The sequence below is a fragment of the Pleurodeles waltl genome, chromosome 2_1, assembly GCF_031143425.1.
Source record: "Pleurodeles waltl isolate 20211129_DDA chromosome 2_1, aPleWal1.hap1.20221129, whole genome shotgun sequence".
NCBI lineage: Eukaryota > Metazoa > Chordata > Amphibia > Caudata > Salamandridae > Pleurodeles > Pleurodeles waltl.
In genome coordinates this window covers 544,101,247-544,116,376 of record NC_090438.1, presented here as the reverse complement: position 1 = coordinate 544,116,376, position 15,130 = coordinate 544,101,247, and the positions used below count along the sequence as shown (strand labels likewise).

The window sequence follows — 15,130 nt, the reverse complement described above, 5'->3', positions numbered from 1 at the left end:
AGAGCAGATCTTTTCATCAGTACTCTGGGATCTGAATGTGCTCCTTTAGTCTGTTGCTAGGTTGTCTCTTAATCCTTCAGAAAGTGCTGCCTACTGTGGTCACAGATGTCTTTGCTAGGCTGAGCTGCTCAGGTGGACATTATCACAGAGTAAGGCCTTTAGTCTACATTGGAGAAGCATCAGCACATAAATGTGTTGGAGCTGCAGGTGGTCCGTCTTGCAATAAAGGGCTTCCTCCCTCCCTTTTCAGAGTGCACAATTTAAAATCTGTCTGACAGCACAAGCATCTATTACATCAATAGACTCAATGGGGTTGGGTTGTGCACTTTGATCTGGGAGGTGATTCTACTGTGGCTGTGGGCTCAGTAATGGGACACTTTCCCTGTAAAGGCATAGCTTCCACGCTCCCTCAGCTTGAGAGTGGATGCTCTGGGTGGCTTTTCGTTAGAGGACCGTATGTGGAACTTTCACCCTGAAATGAAGGACATGATGTTCTCCAGTTCATTGTGACCATTCATGGATTTTTTTAATCTGGCACCACAGCAGGAATATTCCATGGGGTTGTGAATGGTCGCCTGGTGGGATGCTTTTTGGTTTTGTTGATCATAAGGCTTGCTGTATGCCATTGCACTGGTATGATTTCTATGGGGAGGTCATGTAGAAGGTGCATGAAGATTAAACACACCTAATCCCCAGATTATTGAGATTGATTAGATATGCCGATCTGTTGATGCTCTGCATTTGGTCCATCTTCCTCTCAGTTGTCCAGTTCTCAGATGTATTATCCTACTGCATAAATAGCACTCAAAAGGACAGAGTGGATGATCAGTTCTTTGAAGGATAAGACTGTGACCAAATGCATCATTTCACAATGGGTTAGGCTTTTCATACGTCTTGGCCAAGAAAGGCTCTCTGGAAATCATTCATGCCCACTCCACTAGGACCATGGATTCTCCTCAGAGGCAGTCTGGTGGTTGGCAGTCTGCTAGGTAGCCAGAAGGTCATACTTGTATACTTTTGCTAAACTGCCTCGCAGCCCATGCATGCGGTTCCTGGTACTTTTGTCTGCATTGTATGACTTTCTTGGTTAAGCAGCACTGTTCAGTTCTGTGTCCTAGAACATAGTGTATTGGAATTAATTCATAAGATGAGAAATCTGTAGGAAGATGAATCCTTCAGAGTAAAAGTGAACTTAACTTTAGTAAAGATGTTTTTGGTGAATAAAGTATTTTGTTGTAGATTGCTCAGGGTCCTCCTTCCCTCATGTGAGCTAGTGCCATGATCAATAAGATCCTAAAGTTTGCAAATATATTGTGTGTTGTGTTGTTACTGTCAATGCTCTCTCAATTCCTCTCTGGGCTCCTTAATGGTGGGCACAAAAAGTACCAGGCACTGATGTTAGTGCACCAATTGCCATATTATGTACTAACATTACTAATATTTGGGGGTGGGCACTCCCGCACCAAATGATTCATGGTGCCACATGGTGGCACTAAAGAGAAATTGTTGGGGAAAAACGTTTCTAGATCCAGTCTGCATCCTTGAGGATATTTGAAAGGTTAAGAAAGCATAGGAAGATAATGTTTCTACCAGAAATATAATTATTGAGCATAGCTTACATTTGTTACCCGACTTACACCTCATCCAACATTCTCTGAATGACATCGCAATGTACTCAGCTTAGTCTGTTCCTGAAACATTTTCATCTTGCATACTTTATTTATGCTTCAGTCATATAGACAACAACATAAAAAAAATGTTTATACCCAGCCAGTCTATATAGGTTGAATGCTGACAAAATAAAAAAAAATATTAACATCCAGCTGTACTCACTATACCTTCTACCAAATATCATCCTTGTATATACTGTTTAGCGCTTCCGCCTTGCAGACACTACATGTGCTTTTAATAAAGTTGGGGTGAGCTTACAACCCATTCTGAAATTTCTAGGAATATCCTGGGGCTAGGTGAGGGAATACTCTGCACAAGCAACACTTGACTAAGCGCGCCTCAATTGCTAAGTATAAGTAGTAGGGGGATACCTGGGGCAAGCTGTGAAGAAGTGGCCCTGTTCATGAATTCAGTTTAAGCTTCAACTAGTAAGAGGAATTGAAAGTCATCAACATCACTTGGTCATAGACAAGAAGTCCATCAGAGAATGAATGAGATAGTTGACTTAAAATGTCTTGTGCTATTTATTGAGCAGCTTGTGTTGCATTTAATGCACCTCTTGGCAAAGGATCAGGCATAGCTGGACTCTCCACTCTGACATTTTCTAAATGGGCTGAAAGTTAGGGGGATGCTTTTGAGTAGGAAGGGTTCCCCTGACCCAGTTGTGCACCCGTGGTCCCATTCTACTCATGGCTTTCTATAGTGTTGGGTTTATTTGGATATTTGTGTCTGATTTGGGTGTCCAGTCTGGCTCCTAGTGCAAACTAGGCCAACTAAAAGGCAGCTGCAGTCACAGACACAACCACATAGGGAACGTCTGTTGTGCCCTGCTCTGTAGCAGCACACAAGATGTTCAGTCCTGCCCTCTTGTGGAACATCGTCTTGAGTTGCAAATTACAAGAAGAATGGCATTTCCAAGCTCTGCAGCAGAGGAAATGCCTTCATTACAAGTGCAAACCACATGAGCCCAAAACATTTAAATAAACTTAGAGTTTTTTTAAGACTAACATCACAGATAACATAGCAAACTGGAGACTTAAAATGGTAAAAAGAAATTGAAATGTTTAGTGGTGATGTTGATTGATAACAGGTAACAGCAATTCCTTTTCAAGCAGTTCACTTACTCTTATTTCATACGGCTAAAGGTGACTTTGTACCTGACCAAGAACTGTTTTGTGCATCTGCTTCTAGAAGTGCTTGCCAGTCATCCAATACACTTTACTGTTTCCTAATCAGAAGAGTCCTCCGGCCAAGGCTCTGAATGTTGCAAAGTTGTAAAGCTCTGCTGCACCACTGTAGATTCAACTCAGACAGGTCTGAGGTTTCTGGGTAAACAAAAAATAAAAACAAATCACGACCTAAAGGCCTATACCTAGATCCGGTCTAGAGCTATTCTTTGAGAATAGCATTCACCTGCCACTGTGGAAATCTAGAACGTCTCTTCTCTGTTTCAATCTATAGCGCAGAAGAATGCTTAAGTAAAGCTTATGGATGCACTTTTGATCGACATGATTGCACGTCTCTCCTCAAAACTATTTAGGAACTTAATTTCAATTTTCCACACAACATCAGAACCTACCCTTGAGCATTAACAAAGAATGCTTGGTTGTCTCTTGGTAGGCAAGTAGAAATACGTCAAGATTCTTGCTGACTTTGAGGAATGCATGGTATGGCTGAAGTGTTGAAACATAGGTAGATAATGTCATAAACCTACAGCGTAAAGAGAGATGTTGCATGCTTGTGTCCTTTGCGGTGGTCCTTCTGTTGTCCTTTGTCTTAGTTTTTTTTTATTCCTGTGCTAAGAATATATAATGATGTTGCTAGTGGATCGTATTTTGTACATGTCTATATCTGAAGAGTAACTGAAATAAGGCTTATACAGAAGGACCTGCCTTTTAACATGTATGCAACTTAATGCTTTATAGACTCGTACCTGTAAATTTGTTAGGAATACAGATTGGACATCGACTCTTGAATGTCCTTTTCTGAGTGATGGCTGAAGAGAGGTACTGACTGGTGGAGAAACTATTGTTTCCAGATAAGAAATTTAGTAATCTCTAATTTTTATGAAAGGTCAGAAGGTTCCTTCAAGTGAAGTATTTAGAAATTGGAGTAATGTCTAGGAGTGTCAACTTGGATGTTGTCCTCTACATAAATTCTCTTTTTCGTTTCCACAGGCGCTGTTTTGACTTTTTAGATCTATTATTACAAGAGTGGCAAACCCATTCATTGGAAAGGTATGGACTTGATTACATGTTCATTTCTTATAAAGTTTTCTTCACAACACAACAGAAGTGCTTAGAGTTGCACACAAATATGAAATTGAATATCTTATTGTATTCACAAGTAGGTTTCAAATGCTTTGTGCACTAGATTGATGTCTTGCTCATCTGATAATAATCAGTCCCTGTTTCATTGTTGCACTAACGCTATTTAATACGATTATGTTTATTTATAGCCCTTTGTAGTATTTTCTGTTCTGTTAAATTAATCTGACTTTTGTTATCATTTCTGTTTGTTTTTTAGTTCAGTTTTTACCTACACCGTGCTATTTATTACCATAGTAGTATTGTTTTGGGCTGTGTGTACATAACAGTGTCTGTAACAAATAATCTTTGTGGTAATAGACTGCTCAAAACAGATATATAGTCCATGATATGTATTTCTTGATAGCAAATGATGTGTTCTACATGGCATGCATCCTGTTCATTATCACTGCAAAAGGCACAGTTCTACAGTTTATGGGAGCCTGTGTCTAATCTAAGCATGATTTGGTTTAAGTCAACTGGAAACTCCACACAAGCAATACAAATATAAGCACCCCAGAACTATTGGAGGATGTGAGGTATGTGTTGTTCCTGATGATTCTTTTCGCATCTACATTGTGTTTGGTTTTCAAAAATGTGGGTACCCATTTATCAGCTATAAGGTATGTCAGGTGCTGTCATACCCTTTGGAGGGGTGGAAAAATTTGTAAAATAGGGAAGATACGTAAAATAGGGAAGATGAGATGTAGAGACCTGGTCAAAAAAGATAAAAACATAACGGAAGAAAAGCAACTAATGGGGCTTGCGAGTGATCTCATTTGATGACAACACTCGATTCTCCTGTCCTTTCAGGAGAATAATGAGGATGCACTGATTTCGTTTTAACAGTATCTAAAATCAATAGTTGAGTGGATGAAGAGTAATTGTTTCATATTAAACTCTGACAAAACGCTCACTAGATTCTTGCAATTGTTGGCCAACTGAGCTTGGGAACTCCGCCCTGCTCACCTCAACAGTAAGAGATTTAGTTATCATATTTGATACTTACCTTTCATTTGAACATCAAATTAAGGAAATTGCCTCTTGCTGTTTTGCAATCCTGAAATCCCTAAAGAGAATGTTGCACTTGGTCCCAACGCATACTCAAAAATATTATTATTCACACTGTATTAACCTCTAGACTTGACTGTGCATACAGTGCGTACTTGGGCCTTCCAGCTTATCTGATATAGCACCCTCCGATTGTTCAAAATGCAGCTGCTGGATCAATTTTGAAAAAATCGTTTTCAATTATCAGCTCCACCATATTTACAAGAATTGCAGTGGTTGTCTGTATTTCGGTGTGAATGTAATGGTTATTTCAGTTGAAAATGTGTTGTCTGTAATGGCAGTGTGCTGCCTCACTATGCATACTCCACTCCCCTCTAAACCACTGCATGCCATTTCACTCTACTCTACACCACCCCACTATATGCCACTCCACTCCATTCTGCAATACTGCACTCTTTGCCATTGCACTCTACATGACTCCACTCTACGCCTCTCTACTGTACTCTGCACATCTCTACTCTATGGCAATACACTCTTGGCCAATGCACTCTTTCCCACTGCACTCTATACCAGTCTACTGCATGCCACTCCACTATAATCTGCAACACTCCACTGCTCTCTGCCAATACATTCTATACCAATGCACTCTATTCTGTACCACTCCCCTATACTCTACAACACTCCACTGATTGTAGCTCCACTCATTGCAACTCCACTCTGCACTCTACACCATTACACTTTATGCTTTGCCATTCCACTCTACTCCTCTGCACTCTGTGCCACTCTAGTTTAAACCACTGTACTTTGTGCCAATGCACTCTTAACGACTTAATTAAAACCACTGCTCTTTAAGCCACTCTACTCTGTAACACTCTAATCTATGCCACTGCACTCTACGCCACTATGCTGTACAATATTGCACTCTACATCACTGCATTCTACACCACTTTATTCTACTCTGCACCACTGCTCTCTGCACCACTTTGAACTCTGCCACTTCACAACACTGCACTCTCTGCCACTTACCTCTGTGCCACTCTACACTGCACCACTCTGTTCTACGCCACCCTACTCCACCCTGCTTGACTACATTCTCCGTCACTGCACTCTACACCACTCTTCTCTGCCACACACCGTTCTAAGCCACTGAACTCTATTCCCCTCTTGTCTACACTACACTACTCTGTGCCACTGCACTCTACCCCACTCTGCACTACTCTATGCCACTCTAATCTACTCTGCAACGCTGCACTCCTCTACGCACCATTGTATACTCTATGCTGCTGCATTCTACGCCACTGCACTATATGTTGTGCACCACTCTACACCAATGCAGGCTACGCCAGTCTGCTCTACAGTAGTCTACGTCAGTCCAGTCTATTCTGTGCCAGTCCACTCTATGTGACTCTATGCCACTCTGTGCCACTCCACTCTACTGTACTCTGCGACACTGCAGTCTATGGCACTCATAATTTACCCAATTGTGCTCTGCACCAGTCTGCTCTATACAGCTCTACTCAACGACATTCCATTTTGCAACTCCCTGCCACTGTGGGACACTATGTGACATTTTAAGCTGCTCTGCAACACTCTGCAAACACTCCACTGTAGGCCACACATCTCCACTTTACTCTACTCCATGACACTGCTCGCTCCCACACTATACGCCACCCCACTCAACTATGCCATTAACTTTTAGCCATGCTGAACAGCAGCCACACTGATGTACAAAATGGCTAAAATGCATTGGTAATGCCACTATCTTTTGCATAGGTAAAACCTGTTGTCTTTGGCAATGCTTTGGCGGTATTGTTACTTGGGGATATTATTCATTCCTTTCGCTGTCTTCCATACTCTTCTCCATGATTGTACTTTACAGACATGGTATACTTGTTCAACCTTTTGGTCTTTGGTCTCTTCCATTCCTCTTTCCTAAATCTTGTAAGATTTGTATTATTTTTCTGTTTTATGATTGATTATTCCTGTTTAATTTTGTACACTTACAGCCTTGAAAAAGTTACTGGTTGTGACGAAACACGTCAGCTATTGCTTTGATGACATAATCATATGGATTATTCAGTTTACTGCATATTAATAAAGTCGCTTTGTAGGAAGCTGGCTCTCTATATGGTGCACTAAAAAGAAGTACACTGTGCAGAGTCCAGTGGATCCCCAATTTGTTTGCAGAGGCAAAAATAGATAGGACTAATGCAGCGTTTTTCTTAAGGAGCTCTATAGGGAGACCATTTGGCCTGGTGGTCTTACCTGTCTGCATTTTGGCAATGGACACTTTGATTTCAGACAGTTTGAGCTCCCTTTCCAGGGAATTGTAGTCTATCAATATGTGCGGCGTTTGTATCCCTTCTAACAAGTTCTCTATTAGGGGAACCTCTGTGGACTTTTACATACGATAGAACTCTTTGTAGAGTCTCACAAACTCATTAGCGATCTCTGGGTCAGTATTATTGCTTTCACCTTTGCCCTCTCTAATAGTGTGTACCCAGCGCGCTTCCATTTCTCACCTCCCCAACCAAACTAATAATGTGCCAGCTTTATCTCCTGTTTTATCCAAATGGTGTCTGGTAACCAAGTCTTGGTCTTTTGCATCTTGGTGTGCTAGTGCGTGGTATTCCCTTCTTAGGAGCATAATTTTGCGCTAGATATGCAAGTCTGTGACCGCCCTGGGGGTCCCCTTCCAAATCGATCAGTTGCTGCTCCAGTGACTCTATTTCTAGCGTCTCTCGTTTCTTCTTGTGTGCTATAATGTTTTCGACCTTATCGCTAATTACTGCTTTTATGCTTCCCAGATTGTAATTGCGGATGTAACTGAGACCTTATTTACACTCAGTGTAGGAAAATGCCAATGTTGCCATGGTTACCCCCTAACTTTTTGCCTTTTGTTGATGCTAGTTATGATTTGAAGTGTGCTGGGACCCTGCTAACCAGGCCCCAGCACCAGTGTTCTTTCCCTAAAACTGTACCTTTGTCTCCACAATTGGCACAGCCCTGGCACAGTTAAGTCCCTTTTAAAAGGTACCCCTGATACCAAGGGCCCTGTGGCCAGGGAAGGTCCCTAAGGGCTGCAGCATGTATTATGCCACCCTCAGGGACCCCTCACTACAAGTAAACATACACCGGGCTCTCATGGAGTACAAGGAAGTGGCAGTGAGAAAATTTGATTACGTAGGGAAATATGCAACTGCAAGAATATATGGAGAAGGACAGCATCCTGGGCGCACGCTAGCCAGCCTTTTGAAGCTGGAGTGGGTGGCTGACCACATTTCTACCATTGGTACAGCAAAGGGGCATGCATACCCATCTCAGAACTGATATCTTGGCAGCATTTACTGACTATTAAACTAGATTATATAGCTCCTCATTCAGTAAGTGATGGACATCCGAAGGCGAGTTCCTGGAAGCATTGACATCGTGGGTGGAGACATCTGAAAGGGGGGAACTCTGTGCTCTCCCCCTGCCCCCCACCCCTACCAAGGAAAATATCAAAAAAGCAATCAAGGATCTGAGAGTAAGTAAGGTGCCTGACAGTGACAGTCTGACAAGCAAATTTTAGAAGGAGTATGCAGATCTGCTTGCTCCACACATTAGAAATGTATGGCGACGCCGTGCTAAAGTGTGAGTGCCCCCAACTGTACAGGAGGCAACAGTGGTAACGCTGCTATAACCAGGAAAGCCTGTTCATGAGTGCGGATGACACACACCAAGGTCGCTTCTAAACTTAATTAACAAGATACTGACTGGTCTGTTGCCACTAATGCATGGACTGGTTCTACTGGACCAGTCCAACTTTATACCAGGATGCTCAACAGCAGACAACTTGAGAAACATGTTCACCGCAGCGCATCAGCTGTATCCGGAGCTGGGAGTTGTGGCCAAGGTTTTCAGTTCAGTAGAATGCTCATTTATGTTGCCAATACTCACCAGAATGGGACTGGGTAATGCAATGATGCGCTGGATTTCTCTTTTGTATATGAGGCTGACGGTGTGCTTACATATAAATAGTCATGTGTCACTTCCCGTCCAGTGTAGCACACAGCAGGGATGTCCCTTCACGCCCCTGATTTGTGCAGTGGCAGTTCAAATACTAGCATGTCTATTACGCAAAGCTTGCAGCGATAGGGTATACAGTTTGGCACACAGTGTTTACTGATCTTTCTGTACTCAGATGACATACTCCTGGTAGTCAAGGACCGGAAAGTCAATTTACAAAGATTAACAGCAGAAATCTTGCGATTTAGGAAGTGGTCTGCTTTGACAATCAACTGGGCAAAATCTTCTATGGTGTTGTTAACAGCTAACACTACACAACCAATTTTAGACCAGCCACTGCAGTGGCAAGAAATGCCGATCCATTATCTCGGAATCCACTTTCATATGATATGGGGGTCCTGCTGTGTGAAAACTATGGCTCTTTGATGAAAACAGTATAAAATTGCCCCTGTCCACGGCACGTAGAATAACAGTAATGAAAATGGTGGTATTACAATTTTAACTGGTTTAGAACGTTCCTATACCTCTCAACAAGGCTTTTTTTTCAGCACCTTAGGTCTTTAATGGTAAAACTAGCATGAGTAGGACAACCGGCCGTTTAGGTTGAAATATACTACAGAGCAAGTTTAACCAAGGTGGTTTTGCGATGTCACAACTTGAAGTATACTACTTGATTGCACATGCCCAGCTCACCTCTCACTAGTTTCATGATAATTGTAAAGTTCCATATAGAGTTCTAGAGAGCCCTGGTAAGCCCTGATAATTTCAGTATGGTAATATTGAAAGACCCCATCAGACCCAGATATGAAATTCACACAGTAAGATGTGTGCAATCAACAATCTATAATCCTCGCACATGCCTGTGGTCTGAAACCCTCAGTTTGAGATTACATTTAAATGAATGATAGCAAAGGGAATTCAGAAAACGTGAGACCTTTATAAGAACAATACCTTCCTGTAGGAAAATGCCACTCTTGGCAATGTCATCTTAACACCCCCCCCCCCTCCCCCCCCACACACACACTTTTTGCCTAGTGTTGATGCTAGCTTTGATTGGAAGTGTGCTGGGACCCTTCTAACCCGGCCCCAGCACCACTGTTCTTTCCCTAAAACTGTACCTTTGTTTCCACAATTGGCACAGCCCTTGTACAGTTAAGTCCCTTGTAAAAGATACCCCTGGTACCAAGGGCCCTGGGAAGGTCCCCAAGGGCTGCAGCATGTATTATGCCACCCTCACTCAGTACATGCACACTGCTTTGCAGCTTGCGTGTGTTAATGGGGGAGAAAAGACAGTCGACATGGCACTCCCATCAGAGTGCCATGCCCACAAACCACTGCCTGTGGCATAGGTAAGTCACCCCTCTAGCAGGCCTTACAGACCTAAGGCAGGGTGCACAATACTACAGGTGATAGCATAGCTGCATGAGGAATATGCATGTACAGTGTCTAAGTCTATTCTTAGACATTGTAATTGCAGGGTAGCCATACTGAGTACATGGTCTGGGAGTTTGTCATTACAAACTTCACAGGACCATAATGGCTACACTGAATACTGGGAAGTTTGGTATCAAACTTCTCAGCACAATAAACCCACACTGATGCCAGTGTAGGATTTATTGCAAAATGCACACAGAGGGCATCTTAGAGATGCCCCCTGTATGTTAGCTGAACTGCTAGGGCAGGGCTGACCGGCCTGTGCCAGCCTGCCACTTCCAGATGAATTTCTGACCACATAGGGTGAGTGTCTTTGTGCTCTCTGTCGTCAGAGACAAAGCCTGTCCTGGGTAGAGGTGCTTCACACCTCCCCCTGCAAGAACTGTAACACCTGGCGGTGAGCCTCAGAAGCTCAAGTCTGGTGTTACAGTGCCACCAGGGCACTCCGGCTTGTGGAGATGCCCGCCCCCGGAGGAGCCCCCACTTTTGGCGGCAAGTCCAGAAAGATAATGAGAAAAACAAGGAGGAGTCACCCCCCTCAGCCAGGACCACCACTAAGGTGTCCGGAGCTGAAGTGACCCCCTCCTTGAGAAATCCTCCATCTTGCTTAGGAGGATTAGGACCAATTGGGATAGTGATGTACCCCCTTCCCAGAGGTAGTGGGAACAAAGAGGGTGTAGCCACCCTCCGGAACAGTAGCCATTGGCTACTGCCCTTTGACCCTAACACACCCCTGATTTTAGTATTTGGGGGCGACCCTGAACCAGCTCTGCAGATTTCTGACTACCTCAAGAAAGAAGGACTGCTGAGCCGAAAACCCTGCATAGAAGAGAAGGAGACAACAACTGACTCCGTCCCAGCCCTACAGGCCCGTCTCCTACTTCAAAAAGCTGCAAGAAAAGAAGCAACGCGTTCTGCAGGACCAGCGACCCTGAAAAGCCTCCAGGGGACTGCCTGCCTCACCGAAGGCCAAGAAACTCCTGTGGACAGCGGACCTGTCCAAAGAAAAAAACAAGCGATCAACTTTAAAGGAACTCTCACCTCACTCCAGAAGTGTGAGTCTAACTCCTCTGCCTCCGGCCTGTGTCCAGAGAAACCCACTATCCAGAGAGGACCCCCAGGCGACTCCGACGATGTGTCCACCCTGGGCTGACCTCTCAGCACCCCTCCGATGACACCTGCAGAGGTAATCCCGAGGACCCCCCTGACCGACCGCGACTGCTCGGGATGAAAATATCTGACGCCTGGAGAAGCACTGCACCTGCAGCCCCAGGCCAGAGAGAAACTGACCACCGGTGCAGCAACGACCAGCAGGCGGCCTTCACCCTTGCCGAGTCAGTGGCTTGCCTGAGAGGCCCCTCTGTGCCCTTCCTGTAGCGCTTAAGTGACCCCTGGGTCCTTCCATAGAGTTCTATTGAGAACATGACGCCCTGTTTGCACACTGCACCCGGCCGCCCCCGTGCTGCTGAGGGTGTGGTTTTTGTGCCTACTTGGGGCCCCTCCAGTACACCTCCAAACACCCCTGGTCTGCCCTCCGACAACGCCGGTACTTACCTGCAAGCAGACTGGTAGCGGAGTACCCCTTGTCTCCATAGGCGTCCATTTTATTTTGCCTCCTGTTTGACCTCTGCACCTGACCGGCTCTGTATTGCTGGTGCTGGGTGTTTGGGGTTACTTTGAACCCTCAGCGGTGGGCTACCTGTGCCCTGGAGACTGAACCTGTAAGTGTGGTACATACCTCAGAAACTCTGCTTTACTTTCCTCCCCCAGGAACTGTTGAAAATTGCACTGTGTCCACTTTTAAAATAGCTTTTTGCCATTTTAAAGAAAACTATGTACAATATTGATTCTATTCAAAGCCCTAAGTACCTTTCATTTAATGTACTTACCTGCTAAATGAATCTTGTGGTTCTAGAAATAAATTAACAATATAATGTGTTGGCCTGGAGTTAAGTCATTGAGTGTGTGTTTTCACTTATTGCTTGTGTGTGTACAACAAACGCTTAACACTACCCTCTGATAAGCCTAACTGCTCGACCACACTACCACAAATAGTGCCTTAGTCTTATCTATTATTGCCTCTGTCAAGCCTCTTGGGGAACCCCTGGACTCTGTGAACACTATATCTCATTTTGATCTAGTATATACAGAGCCAGCTTCCTACTCTTCCTCACCCAGATACACTATACCTCCGGGAGAAAGTGAGGGTGTGTGGCCTGAATGAGACAGACAACTATTCCTAGACTTCTCACAGGAGCCCCAAAGTTAGAGCCTGCTCTCCTTAGTGGCAGGAGGCCCTGCCCCCAGCAAATTGATGACACTTTTGTACAGTGGTGTAATGGGGATCCTGCCACCAGTCTGTGTGAAGGCTAGGTCACACAGGGCCTAAGAATTAGCATCTGACATAAAGGTCTAGAAGTATTCGTTTTGCACCATGCACACCAAAGATGCGTCCATGAGTGGCGGGCACAGATTAGTGCACTACAAGTATTTACACAGGTTATACTGTACCTGTATCACAGTATACAAGTATTTACACAGGCTATACTGTACCTGTATCACAGGCAAAGTTAATTGGGAGTCAGTCTGGGACGGTGCAAGACAAAATCTGCACTTGATTTATACAGGAGTGCGCAAACTGGTCCTGGGCACAGTTATAGTACAAATCTATACCCTACGCTGCCAGTTCCCCCTACTCAAAGGGCAAAGTAAGCGATTCCCATGACATCCGTGGCTGTCCACCTGCCCATGCAAAGTAGATCAACAGTGAGCACAGTCTTCTCTGAAAACACTCGGTGAGCGGTTTCGGGATATTAGTAAATAGATGGATGAATTTTGGGAGGACTACCATTTTAGTGACCGCAATCCTGCCAGTTAGCCACAGTGGCAAAGATTTCCAGCAGTTCATGTTGTCCTCCAGCCATGATATAGCACATCCATAATTGGCTCTCCACAATTCATCCAGCCCTCTCGCCAGCCAGTTTCCCAGGTATCTCACGGGTTCCGTTGCCCAACACAGGGGGAACTCAGACATGCAGAACAGTATCTTTGGTCAGTGGCAACACCACAGATTTTGCCCAATTAATTTTAATACCTGAGAGATCACTGAAGTGAATAACTTTGCATATAATGGTATCTATATTGATCTGTGGGTCGGGCAGGTAAAGTGCGACATCATCCGCGTACATTGACACCAGGATCATGCAGGGCGTAAAGGCTAATCCTCTATGGGTGTGCTGCTGCTGAAGATGCATGGCCAATGGTTCCATCGCCACTGCAAACAGCACTGCCAAAAGTGGGCATCCCTGACAGGTGCCTCAGAAAAGTACAAAGGGCTCAGTGACCGAGCCATTAATGCGCAGTCTAGCAGAGGATTCAGCATACAGCAGGCGGACCAGATTAATGAACCGGGAGCTCAAACCCAACTGGGCCAGGAGCGCAAAAAGGTACGACCAGTCCAGTGAGTCAAACGCCTTGGTGGCTTCTAAAACCATTGCTGCCCGCATAATCCCCGGGGCCAACCGACTGTACCACTGCAAAATAAGTTATGGATGATGGACCTACGAGGTACAAACCGTGATTGGTCTGGCCTGACAATGGTCGGCAGCAGGGGAAGTAGTCTCGATGCTATCAGTTTAGCCAGAATTTTGTTGTCCATGTTTATGAAGGACAGTGGGGCAGTATGAGTCGCATTTAGCCAGGTCCTTATCTGCCATGAGAATGGTTACTGTTAGTGCCTCACAAAGTGAGTGCGGGAGAAGGGCCCTCTCTAGTGATTTTGCATACATTTCTAAGAGATATGACACCAGCAATTCTGCTTGTGCTTTATAAAATGCAGCTGTTAGACTATCCAAACCCAGCGCTTTCTCTACCAGCAATTCCTGAATGACCTGAACTATGTCCTCCTCAGTTAAAGGGGCATCCAGGAATTGTCTGTGACCGTCATCCAGCCACAACATTTGAAGTCATCAAAATAGTCAGTGTACATTTCATCACGGGGAGGAGCATTAGCCGAGTACAGGGAGGCGAAAAAGGACCTCATCTTCTGCTGCACTGCCTCTGTCCCCAGTTGTGGTCCTTCCTGCTCATCCTCTAATTCCACTACAGAGTCACTGGCCCACGGCTTACCCAAAAGATTAGGAAGCGTTTCCCAGCCCTTTCACCTTCCTCCATACTGTATGGCCAGTGCATGTTTCCCCAAAAAGCATATCTCGCTCAGCTCCACTCATCATATTTGTCAAGGTGCCCTCTGGCCTCCGCCAGATGTGAAATGTCTCCAGAATCATAGTAGCGCCTCTCCAGATCTCCCAGCTTTTCCTGTACGGTCGCCAATTCGCAGTGCAGTGCTCGAAGGACACCATGCTTCTTGGCCAAACAGACCCCTCTAATAACGAACTTGAAGGCCTCCGAGAGAGGCCAAGTGACTGCACTGAGCCCACATTCTGTGCACAATACTCTACAATGGCTTCCCTCACTTCCACCCTAAAGGCCTTGTTGCACAAAGCCTAAGCCCAGGAGACACCACAGAATGCACGCTGTACACCATCTGGAATCTACAACCCCAAAAGTACAGGAAAGTGTTCCCGAAAGTGTATGTGGGCAGTGCGTCATCTCTATTTTTCGTGTGTCTGCATCCTTTGTAGCTAGCCACATATCTATGCAAGACCAGCTGTTGTGTGTGGTATTAATGCACGTACCCT

At 44.8% G+C, this 15,130-nt stretch overlaps 1 protein-coding gene across 50 annotated transcripts in view; it reads left to right on the top strand.

Moving 5' to 3' along the window:
• The window catches only part of CLASP2 (cytoplasmic linker associated protein 2), a 1,425,897-nt gene that overhangs the window by 695,460 nt on the left and 715,307 nt on the right, over positions 1 to 15,130 (top strand). For all 50 annotated transcript variants that reach the window (XM_069214594.1, XM_069214706.1, XM_069214671.1 and 47 more), the window contains one exon: positions 3,849 to 3,908. In XM_069214594.1, coding sequence (XP_069070695.1) covers positions 3,849 to 3,908 — 60 coding nt within the window. The remainder of the gene's footprint in view (positions 1 to 3,848; positions 3,909 to 15,130) is intronic.